This window comes from Heterodontus francisci, chromosome 27, assembly GCF_036365525.1.
Source record: "Heterodontus francisci isolate sHetFra1 chromosome 27, sHetFra1.hap1, whole genome shotgun sequence".
NCBI lineage: Eukaryota > Metazoa > Chordata > Chondrichthyes > Heterodontiformes > Heterodontidae > Heterodontus > Heterodontus francisci.
Window position 1 is genome coordinate 28,009,871 of NC_090397.1, and position 16,263 is coordinate 28,026,133.

Below are 16,263 nucleotides of genomic sequence, written 5' to 3' on the forward strand. Positions count from 1 at the left end.
ATTTTCTATTATTGGGAAAGGATGTCCCCAATAACATGTTGTGATTGTTAATCGTCTTCCATTTTCTTCTATTCCTCAGCAACTTAAAAGCATGCTTTTGAAAAACAACCTCCAATTATGCAAATGTTGTTTTACCGAGTTCCTGTTTATGTTTGCTCTTTTGTAATTGAAGTAAGGTGAGCTAGTTAGTAATTGTCGTCAATAATTTCCTCAATCTTTATGCCTATTGTCAACAAAATAACTAGCCCTGGAACTCCATTAATACTGCTGGCGTTGCAGTCAGAGTGCAGTGGTTTTGAATATTTTTCTTTTTCTTCAGAAGTGACAGCAGGTAAGGTCATTAGCATGTTAATTTTTGTGATTTCCATATTTTAATGAAGGCCCCGGGCCACACCGAGGCTTTGCCGCCACCGCTAATATACGGCGGGGCCTTCTCGGCGTCGTGGGTCGAGGCGGGCCACTCCCTGTAGCATTTTACGGGCCTCCCCGCTGCGACCCAAAATTAAGCCGCTTGAAAATTTTCAGCTGATCAAAGAGAGCCAGCGTGGATTTGTAAAGGTAGGTTGCGCCTCACAAACCTAATTGATTTTTTTTTGAAGAGGTGGCTAAAGTAGTGGACAAGAAATGTCATTGGAAGATATTTATATGTAGTTCCAGAAGGCATTTAATAAAGTTCCTCAGAAGAAACTGTTCGATAAAGTTGAAGTTCATGGAAATAAAGGCAAATTTTTGACCGAGTTAGCAAATTGTCTGAACAGCAGGAGACAGAGAGTAGGAATAACGGGCAAGCACTCTAATCGGCAGGATGTGACTTGTGTCCCATAAGGATCTGTGTTGGGGCCTCAACTATTCACAATATTTATGAACAACTTAGATTATGGCATAGAAAGTCACATATCCAAACTTGCCAATGGCATAAAGATAGGTGGCAATGTAAGCAGTGTAGGTCGAAGGAGAAAATTACAAAGAATAATTAATAGATTAAGAGAATGTCAAAACTTTGGCAAATGGATTTCAATGTACACAAGTTTGAGGTCATCCACTTTGTCATAGAGAGATACAGCACCAAAACAGGCCCTTCAGCCCACAAAATCTGTGCTCACCATCAACCACCCATTTATACTAATCCTATATGAATCCCTTCTCACCTCCCCTCAATTCTCCTATCACCTACACTAGGGGCAATTTTTTTACAATGACCAATTTACCTATCAACCCACAAGTCTTTGACATGTGGGAAGGAAACCAGAGCATGCCGAGGAAACCCATGCAGTCACAGGGAGAACTTGCAAACTCTGCACAGGCAGTACCCAGAACTGAACCCAGGTTGCTGGAGCTATGAGGCTGTGGTGCTTGCCACTGCACCATTGTGCTGCCCTTTGGGCCTAAAAGGGTTGGAACAGAGTACTTTCTGAATGATCAAAAACGAGAAACAGTGGAGGCCCAAAAGACTTGGGGATCCAGGTACAGAAAAACATCAAAAAGGCTAATGGAAAGCTGGCCTTTATACCTAGAGGACTAGAATACAAGAGGATAGAAGTCATGCTTCAGCTCTACAAAGCCCTGGAGTACTGTGAGCAGTTCTGGGCACCGCACCTCAGGAAGGACATAATGGCCATGGAGGGAGTGACCAAATGTTTACCAGAATGATACCTGGACTCCAAGGGTTAAATTACAAGAGATTACACAAACTAGTGTTGTTTTCCCTGAAATCTAGCAGGTTATTTGCTCTACCATTAAACTTAAATATTTAAAGATGCAGTGAATAAAAACAAATTACTTTGCCCGTCTCCCACCACCACCCCCCCATAACCATAAAATGAATTACTTGTCCTCTCCCCGCCAAAACATTTACTTGTCCACCTGACCTATCCTCCTCCCCCATAAAAGTGCATAAACTTCCACCTCTCCTACACCAATGATGTTACTTTGACCCCGTTCCCCCGGCCCCGTTGCACTGATAAACTTCCGCCGTCCTCCCTCCCCAGAAGTGTTCCACCTTATTTCCCCGGACAGTGATCCGAAGGCGCAGGAATGCCGGCTAGCAGCAGGAGCATCGCAGCGAGACAGAAGGCAGTGGCGTAGGTATGATTAATTCATTAATTTGAATTTATTTAAATATGTTAATAGTGGTCCCGTCATCAAGTGGTAGGGGGGCTGCCACAAGGCCTCCCTGCTGCCGGCAATATTGGGCCAAACACTCCCGGCGTCGGGGTGCCGATCATTTTCCAGCCATCCCTGCCACGAACCCTGACATTGGAGGGGAGGGGGTCTGAAAGGTTCAGCCCAAAGGATGGTAAACGTTTGGAACTCTCTGCTGCAAATGGAAACTGATGCTCAATCAATGGTTAATTTCAAATCTGAAATTGATTAATTTGTATTAAGCAAAGATATGAAGAGATACGATGCGAAAACAAGATCTGGGGTTAGGTCGCAGATCAACCATGATCTCAGTGAATGGCAGAACAGGCTCAAGGGATGAAATGTCTACTCCTGTTCTAACATTCCTCCAATCTCCCACTGGTCTCTAATCTACCCCCCAATCCTTCCGATCTCCCCTGACCCAGGCTTCTCATCTGCCTCTGGTCTCCAATCTCCCCCGACCCCAAGCTTCCCTGATGTTGCTTGGTTCTGTATCCCAATCACCCCCTGCTCTGATCTCCCCTATCTTCCCTGGTTCCTACTCTGATCATCTTCCCCCGACTGCACCCCAACCTCCCTGACCTACCCTGACTCCAGACTCAAAAATTCCTCCCAGCTCACACCATCCCAGCCTCCCCGATCCTCCCAGCAGCAGACTACCATCTTCCTCACACTATTCCACTACACCAGCCATCCTGATCATTCCTGGCTATTCTCTAATCCCCTGCCCGGGCCTGTTGCCGAAGGCCTACCCGCCCAACAGCAGCCAGCCTCTCAAATTGGCTGTCTGTCATGGGAAACAGAGCAAAACAGTGGTAATCAGGTGCTGTCATTAAATTCAGCAGGACCTTTGGAAAACCTGTGCTCTTCCGGTTTCCCAACCTTAAACCAGCAACCATGCTCCTTTCCCACCTCTGAGTTCATATCCGGCCTTAATCTGTGCTTACTCACTAACTTTTTGGCAATATTTCTGTAACTTTTGATAGAACTGAAGAACACAAGAAATAGGAGCAGGAGTAGACCACAGGGCCCATTGAGCCTGCTCCACCATTCAAAATGATCATGGCTGATCTTAGGATTCAACTCCACTTTCCTGCCCGCTCACTATATCCCTTGATTCCCTGAGAGACCAAAAATCTATCTATCCCAGCCTTAACTGTATTCAATGATGGAGCATCCACAACCCTCTGGGGTAGAGAATTCCAAAGATTCACAACCCTTTCAGTGAAGTAATTTCTCCTCGTCTCAGTCCTGAATGATCGGCCTCTTAACCTGAGATTGTGCCCCGTGTTTTAGATTCCCCGACCAGCAGAAATAATCTCTCATTGTCTACCCTATCCAGCCCCTTTAGAATCTTATATGTTTCAATGACATCACTTCTCATTCTTCTAAACTCCAGAGAACACAGGCCCAATTTACTTAATATCTCATCATAGGACTACCCCCTCATCCCAGGAACCAATCTAGTGAATCTTCACTGCACTGCCTCCAATGCAAGTATATCCTTTCATAAATGCGGAGACCAAAACTGGACACAGTATTCTAGATGTGCTCTCACCAAAACCCTGTAGAATTGTAGCAAAACGTCTCTATTCCTATACTCCAATCCCCTTGCAATAAAGGCCAACATGCCATTTGCCTTCCTACTTGCTTGTTGTACCTGCATGTTAACTTTCTGCATTCCTTATACAAGAACACCTAAGTCTCTTTGAACATCGACACTTACAAGTTTCACACCTTTTAAAAAAGCATTCTGCTTTTCTATTCTTACGACCAAAGTGCATAACTTTACACTTCCCTACATTATACTCCATCTGCCATCTTGTTGTCCACTCACTTAACCTGTCTCTATCTCTTTGCAGCCTCTCTGTGTATGAATTTCAATTTTTGTTACTGGTGATACTCTGGATTGTGTGTTTATGTTTGCATTTTTTACTTGACAAGTTGATCTTGTTATTGCTGCAGTGAAAAAAAATCCTCATTCTTTCTACTTTAGTGTCTATAAAATAGCCTGCTGATGAAATTCTCAATACTTCAGGATTTGAAATTGGAGTTCAGTGATTTTGATTTTCTTTTCTTTTTGTTCAGAAGTGACACCTACAACAAAAGAGACAACCACCACGGCTCTGATTGGTACAACTACTACAACGGGTAAGTGATGTCTGCTTTCAATATAAATCAGCATGTTTGTTCACACCAGTGCACTTTTTTTAAACTCAACTTTCAGGCAATGTCAATCTATTGGTTCAGTCTTGTAGACACGTTTGGATTGAAATTGTTAGAAATTTAGACATCTGAATCTGCAAATGGTTTTTTCAACATCATTTTGTAGCAAAGCCAAAATAGTCTTTTGGTGGAACAAAAACAAGAAATGCTGGAATCACTCAGCAGGTCTGGCAGCATCTGTGGAAAGAGAAGCAGAGTTAACGTTTCGGGTCAGTGACCCTTCAGAACTCAGTAGGAGTCACTGACCTGAAACGTTAACTCTGCTTCTCTTTCCACAGATGCTGCCAGACCTGCTGAGTGATTCCAGCATTTCTTGTTTTTGTTTCAGATTTCCAGCATCCGCAGTATTTTGCTTTTATTTTAGTCTTTTGGTGGACTCTACAGGGCTTTATGTTGTAGTCTAGTGGTTTTGATTATTTTTCTTGGTTCTTCAGAAGGGGTCACTCCAACAATGGAAGAAACTACAACCAGGTCCACTATTGGTTCCACAACGGGTGAGTGATATCTTCTTTTGATACACAGTAGCACAGTAGTCATTTTGTTGCAACAGTTCCCAGACACTAGAAGTATATTACTTAACACCAGTAAATATTTAGCCCATTCCTTCCAAAGAGAATTAGGTGAAAACGTAGCTATTTGAATGGAGCTAGATCAGAGTCAGTGCACGAGGAGAAATGTTAGACTGAATTTTACGAGATCGGCAGCGCTCTTTGAAGATGCGGACTGCCCGTTGCTGAGCCGCCGCGATATTCAGCGCCGGGTCTCATTATCTTCAAGGCGACGCGCCGCCCCCCCCCCCCCCCCCCCCACCCCACAAATTACATGGCGGGGTGGGGCGGGGGGGGAACATCCAGCCTAGTTTCATCTTTGTCCTACCTATCAGTCTATTCACCTCATTCAACAGTTGGAGATTATTTTGATAACTGTCTATTTATATTTCATAATAAGTATGCCACTATCATATCTTACAGAAGTGGTTTGCCACGGTGTATGGTCTGGCTGGTTTAATGAAAATTCACCGTCTAATAGCAGCAAAGGTGATTCTGAATTACTGGAGCCAATCCGTGAAAAATTGTGTCCTGCTTCACCTTATAAAATAAGCCACATTGAATGTGAAGCTGTCAAATTCCCACACCGTCCAATCAGTGAAACAAAGGACAGCGTCACTTGCGATATAAAGAAGGGACTGATTTGCAGTTACAATGAACAGACTTCTACAAATACCACTATGTGTTTGGACTACAGAATTAGAGTTTGCTGTGAGTCTCAAACAACTTCAAGCCCAAGCACTACTACTGAAGTCTATTCAACATCGACGTACAGCTCACCTACTAGTGAAGCTGGATGTTATTGTAATGGAAACCCACAGAGGAAAGTAAGTTCACGATTCTTTTGCAAGAGTTAATAAACTATTGACAAGCCAAGATAAATGACATTGGAAGCGATGATTTTTATTTTCAGCTTTAATGATTTTTGATCATCGTTTTGGGGAAAGTGTAGGTTTGAGTCGCGCCATGGAGTTTTATAAAGCTGTTATTATGGAAGCAGAAGACTTTATTGAAATAAATAAAAGAAAATATTGTTAGACAAGAAGGTGAAAAAGTAGCAATGAAGTGGTGAGAGAAAAATACACTGTTAAAAGAGGGAATAGTTAGGCAAAAATTGAGACAGAAAAACCAGGAAAGGGAATAAGGATCAATGCTCCGAAAAATTGGAATGAGGATTGATTACTATGTGTGTGAATACACATAGCCCTAAACACAAAATTGAAAGCATTAAGAACTATGGAGGAATATGAAATAATAGCTAAAGCAGGAACATAGCATAGATTTGAACAGAACGAGGAACTTAATATTACTGGATGCACAATTTTCAGGAGAAACAGGCAGCAAAAAAGTTGGATAGAGTGAAAATGTTAGCAGCACTTGAACTTAAAGGCTGTACTAGGGGATTGTTGGAAGACAGACTCCATATGGACAGAGTGAAAATTACAAAGGAAGTTGGCGCAATTCACAATGTACATTACAATTCACCATACTGTAGAAATGAGATAGAGGTGGAGATCAGCAAACAGTTTGGAATTATATGTAAGAACAACAGGGCAATAACAAAAATAAAACAGAAATATCTGCCTTGGTGAGACCCCGCAGGACTAGCAGTACTTGTAGAATAAAACCCCAACAGTGTTGGGGATGCGCTGCAAAACAGAAAATCTCCACAACAATTTTCAAAAAGGATCATTGCCCCAGTTTTCCGCTCTGGGTGTTTGGTGGTAATTTGGAACAGAGCACATTGCTGTGCTGTGCCATAACCCTTATCTCAATGCCCCGATGTTGTAATTAGCGCTTCATTACTTATCATCAGCAAACTATTGGGCACCAGGTTAGAGAGAGGAGAAGGTTTGGGTGCTGTAAGTCATCTACACCATTACAGGGACAGCCCCATGGGAAGGAGGACTTGCAGGTACTGGGGCTGTCTTTTTATCCAGACCCCTTCAGATGAAGAGTGATATGCTTTTTAATTAATGCATATGTGCCAGAAGCAGTGATTTGCATGTCTATGGTCTTCATGTTTAAGGTTATATTCCTGTGAATGAATTGGTGCTGCTGTCATGGCAGGGATGGCAGCAGTACCCAAAGCAGCTGCCTGCTTTAAGAGGGCAGCACTCTGATGCCGACCTGTCGACAGAACAGTAGGAAAAACAAGAATCGAGTTTGAGGAATGATGTGCAGGAATAGACAGAGCAAAATAATTTATTTCAAGTAGAAAGATCTTGTTGACAAAAGCATCAAACAAACAGAAGCCACATCAGATATGTTGATTATATATGATTGTTCAGTTATGTTCAGGCATTCTGAAAATATTAATAAGCAAAGATAACATAGTATTCCATAGGAAGCTTTTAACTCTTGTATACAAACTATTGAGGTTGCTAGTTAAATTGGGAATGAAGTGGGCCAAGCGAATCAAGCGTCAGTTGGAGAATATTTAGAGGACAGTGATCATTGTACCATAAGGCTGACTATGGAAAAGGACAAAGAACAATCCAGAGTAAAAATAATTAACTAGGGGAAAGCCAATTTCAATCGGCTACGAACGGATCTGGGATGAATAAATTGGAGTCAAAGGTTAGCAGGAAAAACGGTAACCGAACAATGGGCTACCTTCAAAGAAGAGATAGTTCGGGCACAGTCAAGGTATGTCCCCTTGAAAGGGAAAAGTAGGGTAAACAAATGTAGAGCTCCCTGGATAACAAAAGAGATAGAGATTAAGATAAAAAATAAAAAGTGTGCTTACAACAGATGCCAGGTAGAGATTACGATCGTGAACAGGCTGAATATTGAAGGTTCAGAGGGGAAGTGAAAAAGCAAATAAGAGAAGCAAAGAGACAGTATGAACAGAAACTGGCAGCTAATGTTAAAGGGAATCCCAAAGTTATCTATCGATCTATCAATAGTAAAAAGGCAGGGCTGATTAGAGACCAACAAGGGGATTTGCACATGGAGGCAGAGGGCATAGCTGTGGTATTAAATGAATACTTTGCATCAATCTTTTCCAAGGATGAGGATGCAACCCAGGCAATGGTGAAAGAGCAGGTAATTCAGACACTAGAAGGGTTTAAAATTGATAAGGAGGAGGTGTTGGATAGGTTGTCTGTGCTTAAAGTGGATAAGGCACCAGGACTGGATGAGATGAATCCAAAGATACTGAGGGAAGAGAGAGTGGAAATTGCAGAGGCACTGGCCATAATTTTTCAGTCTTCCTTAGACCCAGGGGTGATGTCAGAGGATTGGAGAATTGCAAATGATACACCCTTGCTCAAAAAAGGGTGTAAAGATAAGCCCAGCAACTACAGGCCAATCAGTTTAACTTTGGTGGTGAGGAAACTTCCAGAAAGATTAATTCGGGACAAAATTAATTGACACATGGACAAATGCAGGTTAATTAAAGAAAGTCAGTATGGATTTCTTAAGAGACAATAATGTTTAACTAACTTTCTGGAGTTTTTGGAAGAAGTAATAGAGAGGGTTGATGAGGGCAATGCAGTTGATGTGGTGTACATGGACTTACAAAATGCATTTGATACAATGCCACACAACAGATGTGTGAGCAAAGTTATAGTTCATGGAATAAATGGGACAGTAGCAACATGGATACAGAATTGGCTGAGTGACAGAAAACAAAGAGTAGTGGTTAATGGATGCTTTTCGGGCTGGAGGAAGGTTTGTAGTGGAGTTCCCCAGGGGTCAGTATTGGGACCCTTGCTTTTCCTGATATATCTTAATGACCTAGACCTTGGTGCACAGGGCACAATTTCAAAGTTTGCAGATGAACGAAACTTGGAAGCATTGTGAACTGTGAAGAAGATAGTGTAGAACTTCAAAAGGACATAGACAAGTTGGTGGAATGGGCAGACAGGTGACAGATGAAGTTCAATGTGGAGAGATGTGAAGTGATTCATTTTGGTAGGCAGAACATGGAGAGACAATATAAAATAAAGGGTACAATTCTAAAGGGGATGCAGGAGCAGAGGGACCTGGGTGTGTATGTGCATAAGTCATTCAAGGTGGCAGGGCAGGTTGAGAGCGCAGTTAATAAAGCATACAGTATCCTGGGCTTTATTAATAGGGGCATAGAGTACAAGAGCAAGGAGGTGTTGAACTTGTATAAGACACTAATTCGGACCCAGCTGGAGTATTGCGTCCAGTTCTGGGCGCTGCACATTAGGAAAGATATGATGGCATTAGAGAGGATGCAAAAAAGATTCACAAGAATGGTTCCAGGGATTAGGAACTTCAGTTCTGAAGATAGATTGGAGAAGTTGGGATTGTTTTCCTTGGAGAAGAAAAGACTGAGCAGAGATTTGATAAAGGCATTCAAAATCATGAGGGGTCGAGACAGAGTATATAGAGCGAAACTGTTCCCACTTATGAAGGATCGAGAATGAAAGGGCACAGATTTAAAGTAATTGGTAAAAGAAGCAAAAGCGACATGAGGAGAAACTTTTTCACAAAGCGAGTGGTTAAGTTCTGGAATGCACTGCCTGCGAGTGTGGTGGAGGCAGGTTCAATTGAAGCATTCAAGCAGGAATTAAACTGTTATATGAAAAGGAAGAATGTGCAGGGTTAGGGGGAGAAGGCAGAGGAATGGCACTAGGTGAATTTCTCATTCGGAGAGCTGCTGGGTGCACAGTGGGCGGCACAGTGGTGCAGTGGTTAGCACCGCAGCCTCACAGCTCCAGCGACCCGGGTTCAATTCTGGGTACTGCCTGTGTGGAGTTTGCAAGTTCTCCCTGTGTCTGCGTGGGTTTCCTCCGGGTGCTCCGGTTTCCTCCCACAAGCCAAAGACTTGCAGGTTGATAGGTAAATTGGCCATTAGCAATTGCTCCTAGTATAGGTAGGTGGTAGGGAAATATAGGGACAGGTGGGGATGTGGTAGGAATATGGAATTAGTGTAGGATTAGTATAAATGGGTGGTTGATGGTCGGCACAGACTCGGTGGGCCGAAGGGCCTGTTTCAGTGCTGTATCTCTAAAAAAAAACATGATGGCTACCTTCTGCACTGTAATAATTCTGTGATTTTGTGATGTCGGGACAAGTAGTTTTCATGTTCACAAGTTATGTTTGATAATTAAACCAATTAAAAGCATACTTTTGAATGCACCTTTTGTTCATTTTCTTTCTAGTGTAATGAAAGTTGGGAGGAAAATTGCTCCTACATGACTTGTTTGAGAGGATACATCTACAGGATAGAAGACATCATTTGTCCATCACTGATTAAACCAACATGCAGGAATAGCATAGAGCCTGTGAAAGTCCAAACTAAAAATGGCTGTTGTGAGCAATGGGAATGTGATTGTTAGTATTGTTTCTCTGTTCAACAACTGAAGTTTAACACCCATTTGAAAAACTGTAGCATTCTTACTTTTCTGCCATACTGAAATTCTATCTTTGTCTAATTTTAGGTGAATGTACAGTATGGGGAGAGCCACATTATCGTACGTTTGATGGTCTGCAATACGACTTCTTTGAGAATTGCACATATATTCTTGTTGAAGAACAAGTTCCAAAATATAATTTCACAGTTCTAGTTGACAATTATTTTTGCTTGGCTCAAGTGCCTAAATCTTGTCCAAAAAGGCTAGTTATTTTTTACAATAAAAATGTTGTAAATATTTCAACTGGGAATAAGTATATGGTAAGTACCATATGATATTGCAGATTATTATCAATAGATGCCATTAATTAAATCTACAATCCAAGCCTAACACACTTAAATAAATTTGTTGCTGCACTTTCAACTGTCTCTTTGAAAATGGATGTGCAGTTATCATCTCATAGGTAAGGGTGAAATAGCCCTTCAGAGCACATTGTCTAGTTAAAACAGAAATTCATATATCTGATCCTCTAGTTAGTTGGCCTTAGCTGAACTGGTAATAGAGACTGGAGAACATGGATGTCCCAGAGGGACCTTGGGGTGCTTGTCCATAGATCACTGAAGGCAGCAGCACAGGTAGATAAGGTGGTTAGGAAGGCATACGGGATACCTGCCTTAATTGGCCAAGGCATAGAGTATAAGAACTGGGAGGTTATGATGGAGCTGTATAAAACGCTAGTTAGGCCACAGCTGGAGTACTGTGTACAGTTCTGGTCACTGCACTATAGGAAGGATGTGATTGCACTGGAGAGGGTGCAGAGGAGATTCACCAGGATGCTGCCTGGGCTGGAGCATTTCTGTTATGAAGACAGACTGGATAGGCTGGAGTTGTTACCCTTAGAGCGGAGAAGGCTGAGGGGGGACCTGATTGAGGTATACAACATTATGAGGGGCATTGATAGGATAGATAGGAAGATACATTTTCCCTTAGCAGAGGGGTCAATAACTAGGAGGCATAGATTTAAGGTAATGGGCAAGAGGTTTAGAGGGGAGTTGAGGAAGAATTGTTTCACTCAGAGGGTGGTTGGAATCTGGAACACACTGTCTGAAGGGGTGGTAGAGGCAGGAACACTCATAGCATTCAAGAAGTATTTGGATGAGCACTTGAAACGCCATAACATACAAGGCTACGGGCCAAGTGCGGGGGAAATGGGATTAGTTAGGACGGGTACTTGATGGTCGGTGCAGGCGCGTTGGGCGAAGGGCCTGTTTCTGCACTGTAAAACTCTATGATTCTATGACTCTAATATATCCTCTCCTTGCTCCATTAATCTTACACCTGTTCCATAAGAAAGAAAAACTTTTGTTTATATCACATTGCTGAGAAACATATCAAAGCACTTTACTTACATTCATTTACTTTGAAGTGCAGTAGCTGCTGTGATGTAGGCAAAAGTGCAGCTGTTTTATGCATGCCAAGATTCTGCCAACAATTTAAGAATGACCAGTTAGTCTGCTATCGGCTAAGGGAGATAAGCTGGACAGGACACAGGAGAACATACGTCTCTTCTTTGAATAGTATTATGGGATCTTTAATATCTGTCTGAACGACTGGAACATGGAAATGGGGGCCGAAATTTTACACCACCCCAATGAGCGAGATGATGGCGGGGGGATGGCATAAAATGAAGTGGGAGGCTCCGGGTGGCCTTCCCGACCTGCTCCTGCCTCCGCCCCACTTTACATCCGGCTGGGGGGACGTGGAAAATGGACGGCCCGTCCCAGGGCAATCAAAGCCCTTAAGTTGCCAATTAACAACCACTTAAGGGCCTTCGCCTGCCTCCACGGGGACTTTACCCATGGCAAGCGGGCATCCTGGAGACGGGAAAGGTCGCCCAGTGAAACCTGTTGGTCTTTCCACACCCCGGGGTGGGGGGGGTGGGTGCCCTGACAGTCAGGCACAGGGTGCCTGATTGAGGGCCGCCCCCACTTCCCCAACCACACCCAGGACCGAAGAAGCCCCCTTTCCCCCAAACAACCACCCTTGCCTCACTAGGGCACGACCAATTACCCCCGGCGAGGCAACCCAAACTTACCTGCAGTCCTGAATCCATGTCCTCGGCTGGACTGCTGTCCCAGCAGTGGCCACCGCTCCCAGTGGCACTGCTGGGACTAAGAGCTGCCGTCCCGATGATTGGCCGGCAGCTCAATGAGGCAGGACTTCCTTCCTCAAGCAGGTGGAAGTCCCATCTCAGAACAATTAAAGCCTGGGGACCCGTAAAATATGGGACGGATCCCCAGGCTAAGCGGAAGCGGGTTCGCCACCGAATTTTACGTCGGTGGCTAGCTCTCGTCCGCCCGCATGAAATCCAGTTCGCGGCCTTAGTTCAACACCTCATTCAAAGGAATGCAACTCTGACAATGCAAAATTCACTCACTGGTGCGTCAGTTCCGATCAGATGGACAGCGGGCATCCAATTTGACCTCAGGACATCCAAAAGCAGTTTGCAGTCAATGAAGTACTTTTGAAGTGTAGTCACGGTTTTAAGGCTGATTACGTGCTCAAGTCACTCACACTTCTTTGTGTTTAAGAACACTTTCTAAATTGCTTGTCCTTATTAAAACCTGGACTAATGTGGATTCAAATGGGTATCAGAACCTATTTCAAAGTTTAGAATATATAACGTGCAACATGGTTTCTATTAATTTGAGCTATCCTCCGTATTTTTTGTCCACTGGTGTGAAGTGTTTACCACCATGTTAGATCTATCACGGAGCGAGCACATTGGAGTCAAAGCTCTCCAAAATAGTCTTAACTTCTCGATTCTCTTCTGGAGTTAGGACAATATTAAAAACAGCACAATGACAATGTTAAACCAACTGACCAATATGGCAAAGCACTAAAACAGTATAACAAATTACAAATAAGCATTAAGAGTGTCATTACTCATCTGGTGTGTCTCATTTTTATTGCTCACTTTATTTGGTTCATAAGCTTCAGTTAATGGAATTGTCCTGAAACATAAAATATATTGCATTAATAAAATATGCCAATATCATTTTTCTTTCTTGTAGCTTGCAGCGTTCTCCTAAATTTCTATTGTTTACTTTTACAGTTAACTGTCAATGGAAATGATGTGAGTCTCCCCTACTGTGCAAAAGGATTTAACATTACTAAACTGGGCAGCAGCACGCATATTTCTATTCCTGATATTCGAACAAGTATTACTGCTTTCCGTAATACCTTTCAGATCAGAGTGCCAGAACAATACTTCATTAATAACACCCAAGGCCAATGTGGTATGTGCTTTGTGACTATATACAGTTATATAAAAATATATATTGTATTGATAATTATGCTGGTAATATGAATTTTGTTTAGTCCACAAAACACTGCAACATGTTTTTCTGATCTTAGGATCCTGCTCACACACCCCACCCCAATGCATAAGAAAGAATGGGAAAGTCGAGCCATCTGACTGTTGTCACAGAACTGCCTATGATTGGAGAGTTGATGATCCCAATAAACCTTATTGTCAATCAGCTCCTACTAATTTGTCTTGTACTCCAGTTTCTCCTCCGCCAACATGCAAACCTGAGCAAACAATCTGCGACATCATTCAAGGAAAGTAAGTGAACTCGTTCTTCACAATTTTTCAAAATAACTATCTGAAAGACAGTCTACAAATATATGAAATTACATAGAATTGCATCGAATCTGCAGCACAGAAACAGGTCATTTAACCTAACTGGTTTATACCAGTGTTTATGCTCCACAAGAACCTCCTCCCACCCTTCTACATTTAACCCTATCAACATTATCTTCTATTCCTTTCTCCCTCATGTGTTTAATTAGCTACCCTGAATTTCCTTAAATTAATTCCACACATTTAAAAGATATCTACATGGGTTTTGCAACAGTACAATAAAATTATTATTCCGTCATTGAATAAACTTAGTGATCCACAAATATGCATAACAGTTTTACACAGGACCTATCAATAGAAATGTAGGACTGGGATCAATGCAGGACTGCAACTGGTTAAAGTTGTGGTCGATGTTACTACTTTCTTGAAAGTTATCAAAATCTCAGAAGGTGGAAAGACAATAAAGTTGTTGCATTAAATGCCTGCTTCTGTAAAAGTAATAGGTGCAGAGTTGTCTTCTGCTCCCTATAACTCTTGGTGAGACGTCCTACATAGTCGAGCTCTGCATTGGCCACCAATGGGAGTTATATAATTAAGCAAATCGTGTTTAACTGAGTTTTTTGAGGAGGTAACAGAAAGGGTTGATGACTTGTATCTGGATTTCAAAATTGCATTTGATAAAGTGCCAAATAACAAGCTTGTCAGCAAAATTGAAGTCCATGGAATAAAAGGCACAACATGGGTACAAAAGTGAAAGGAAACAGAGTGTAGTAGTGAATGGTTGTTTTTCAGACTGGAGGAAAGTATATAGTGGGGTTCCCCAGGGGCCACTGCTTCTCCTGATATATATTAACGATCAGAGAGCAGAGGAGGAGGTCATTCAGACCATCATGACTGTGCCACTCTTGAAAGAGCTATCCCATTAGTTCCACCCTCACACTCTTTCGCGATAGCCCTGCAAATTTCACCTTTTCAAGTATATATCCAATTCCCTTTAGAAAGTTACTATTGAATCTCCTTCCGGCAACCTTTCAGGAAGTGCATTCCAGATCATAACTACTCCCTGCCTAAAAAAAAACTTCTCATCACCCTCCCAGCAGTAGAAACAGTTGATGCCTGTCTACTCGAACAAGACTTCTCATAATTTTGAACATCTCTTTTACATTCTCCCTTAACCTTCTCTGCTCTAAGAGAAAACAATCCCAGCTTCTCTAGTCTCTCCACATAACAGCAGTTCCTGTTCCCCAGTACCATTCTAGTAAAACTCCTCTGTATCTTCTCCAAGGACGTGACATCCCTCTGAAAGTGTGTTTTAAGCTATTGATCAATTATTAATTTAACACCAATGTCAGTTTACAGAAATACCTCCTCCTTTCAACACTTATGCACAGACTTAGGCATTTCCCTTCAAAATAGCTGTAGTTTTAAAAGGTTACTTATGTTGATGTGTATGTATGTGCTCAAATGGCAGTCAGAAGCCCACACTGGGCTGGATTTTGTGAAGGAGGCGGGCTCCCCGCCTCGGCCTTTTAGTGCCCCCTGGAGCGATCCTCTATTGTTTTGCTGTCTAAGTGTCCCACGCCAAGACCCTCATCCCTTTAAAGATGGGGATCCCGCCTCCAAGAGCTGCTGGCCAATCACAGGGCTGGCAGCTCAGCAGTACCAGCAGCAGCCACTGCAGAGGCCTTGGACCCAGGCCCAGCGCTGGAATCCCAGACCTCAGGTAAGTGAGGCAAGATCGCTGGGACCAGTCCAGAAGGCCCCTGTGAAGAGGGGGTGAGAGGGCGGGCATGAGGTCCAGGGAGAGGGGTAGTTGTAGGTTGTAGGTTTTGCTGGTGGGGATCCTCCGTGAACTACAGATTGCCCATGAAGGAGGAACACAGCCCCACGCCCTTAGGGAGGACATCTAGTTTTACAAGGTGCGTGGTTATATCCCAGTGGTGGCAGGAAGGGAACACAAGAAATGGAGCAGCAGTAGACCATATGGCCCATCGAGCTTGCTCCGCCATTCAATATGATCATGGCTGATCTTAGGATTCAACTCCACTTTTCCACCTGCTTGCCATATCCCTTGATTCCTTGATCCCAATAATCTATCTGTTCCAGCCTTAAATGTATTCAACGATGGAGCATCCACATGATGGTCTGGAACTCCCTGCCTGAAAGGGTAGTTGAGGCAGAGACCCTCAACTCATTCAAAAGGAGTCTGGATATGCACCTCAAGTGCTGTAATCTGCAGGGCTATGGACTAAATGCTGGAAGGTGGGATTAGAATAGATGGATCGTTTTTTGGCCAGCACAGATACGATGGGCCAAGTGGCCTCTTTCTGTGCCTTCAACTTTCTATGATTCGATGATTATAACACTCTGG

At 42.9% G+C, this 16,263-nt stretch overlaps 1 protein-coding gene across 1 annotated transcript in view; it reads left to right on the plus strand.

Moving 5' to 3' along the window:
* Positions 1 to 13,111, plus strand: part of LOC137384934 (mucin-22-like) — a 162,976-nt gene extending 149,865 nt beyond the window's left edge. Inside the window, exons 113-122 of the mRNA XM_068059644.1 lie at positions 320 to 331; positions 4,231 to 4,293; positions 4,803 to 4,862; positions 5,340 to 5,743; positions 6,245 to 6,455; positions 6,946 to 7,060; positions 7,715 to 7,964; positions 10,055 to 10,226; positions 10,334 to 10,566; positions 13,010 to 13,111. Coding sequence (XP_067915745.1) covers positions 320 to 331; positions 4,231 to 4,293; positions 4,803 to 4,862; positions 5,340 to 5,743; positions 6,245 to 6,455; positions 6,946 to 7,060; positions 7,715 to 7,964; positions 10,055 to 10,226; positions 10,334 to 10,566; positions 13,010 to 13,111 — 1,622 coding nt within the window. The remainder of the gene's footprint in view (positions 1 to 319; positions 332 to 4,230; positions 4,294 to 4,802; positions 4,863 to 5,339; positions 5,744 to 6,244; positions 6,456 to 6,945; positions 7,061 to 7,714; positions 7,965 to 10,054; positions 10,227 to 10,333; positions 10,567 to 13,009) is intronic.
* Positions 13,112 to 16,263: the final 3,152 nt, after the last annotated feature.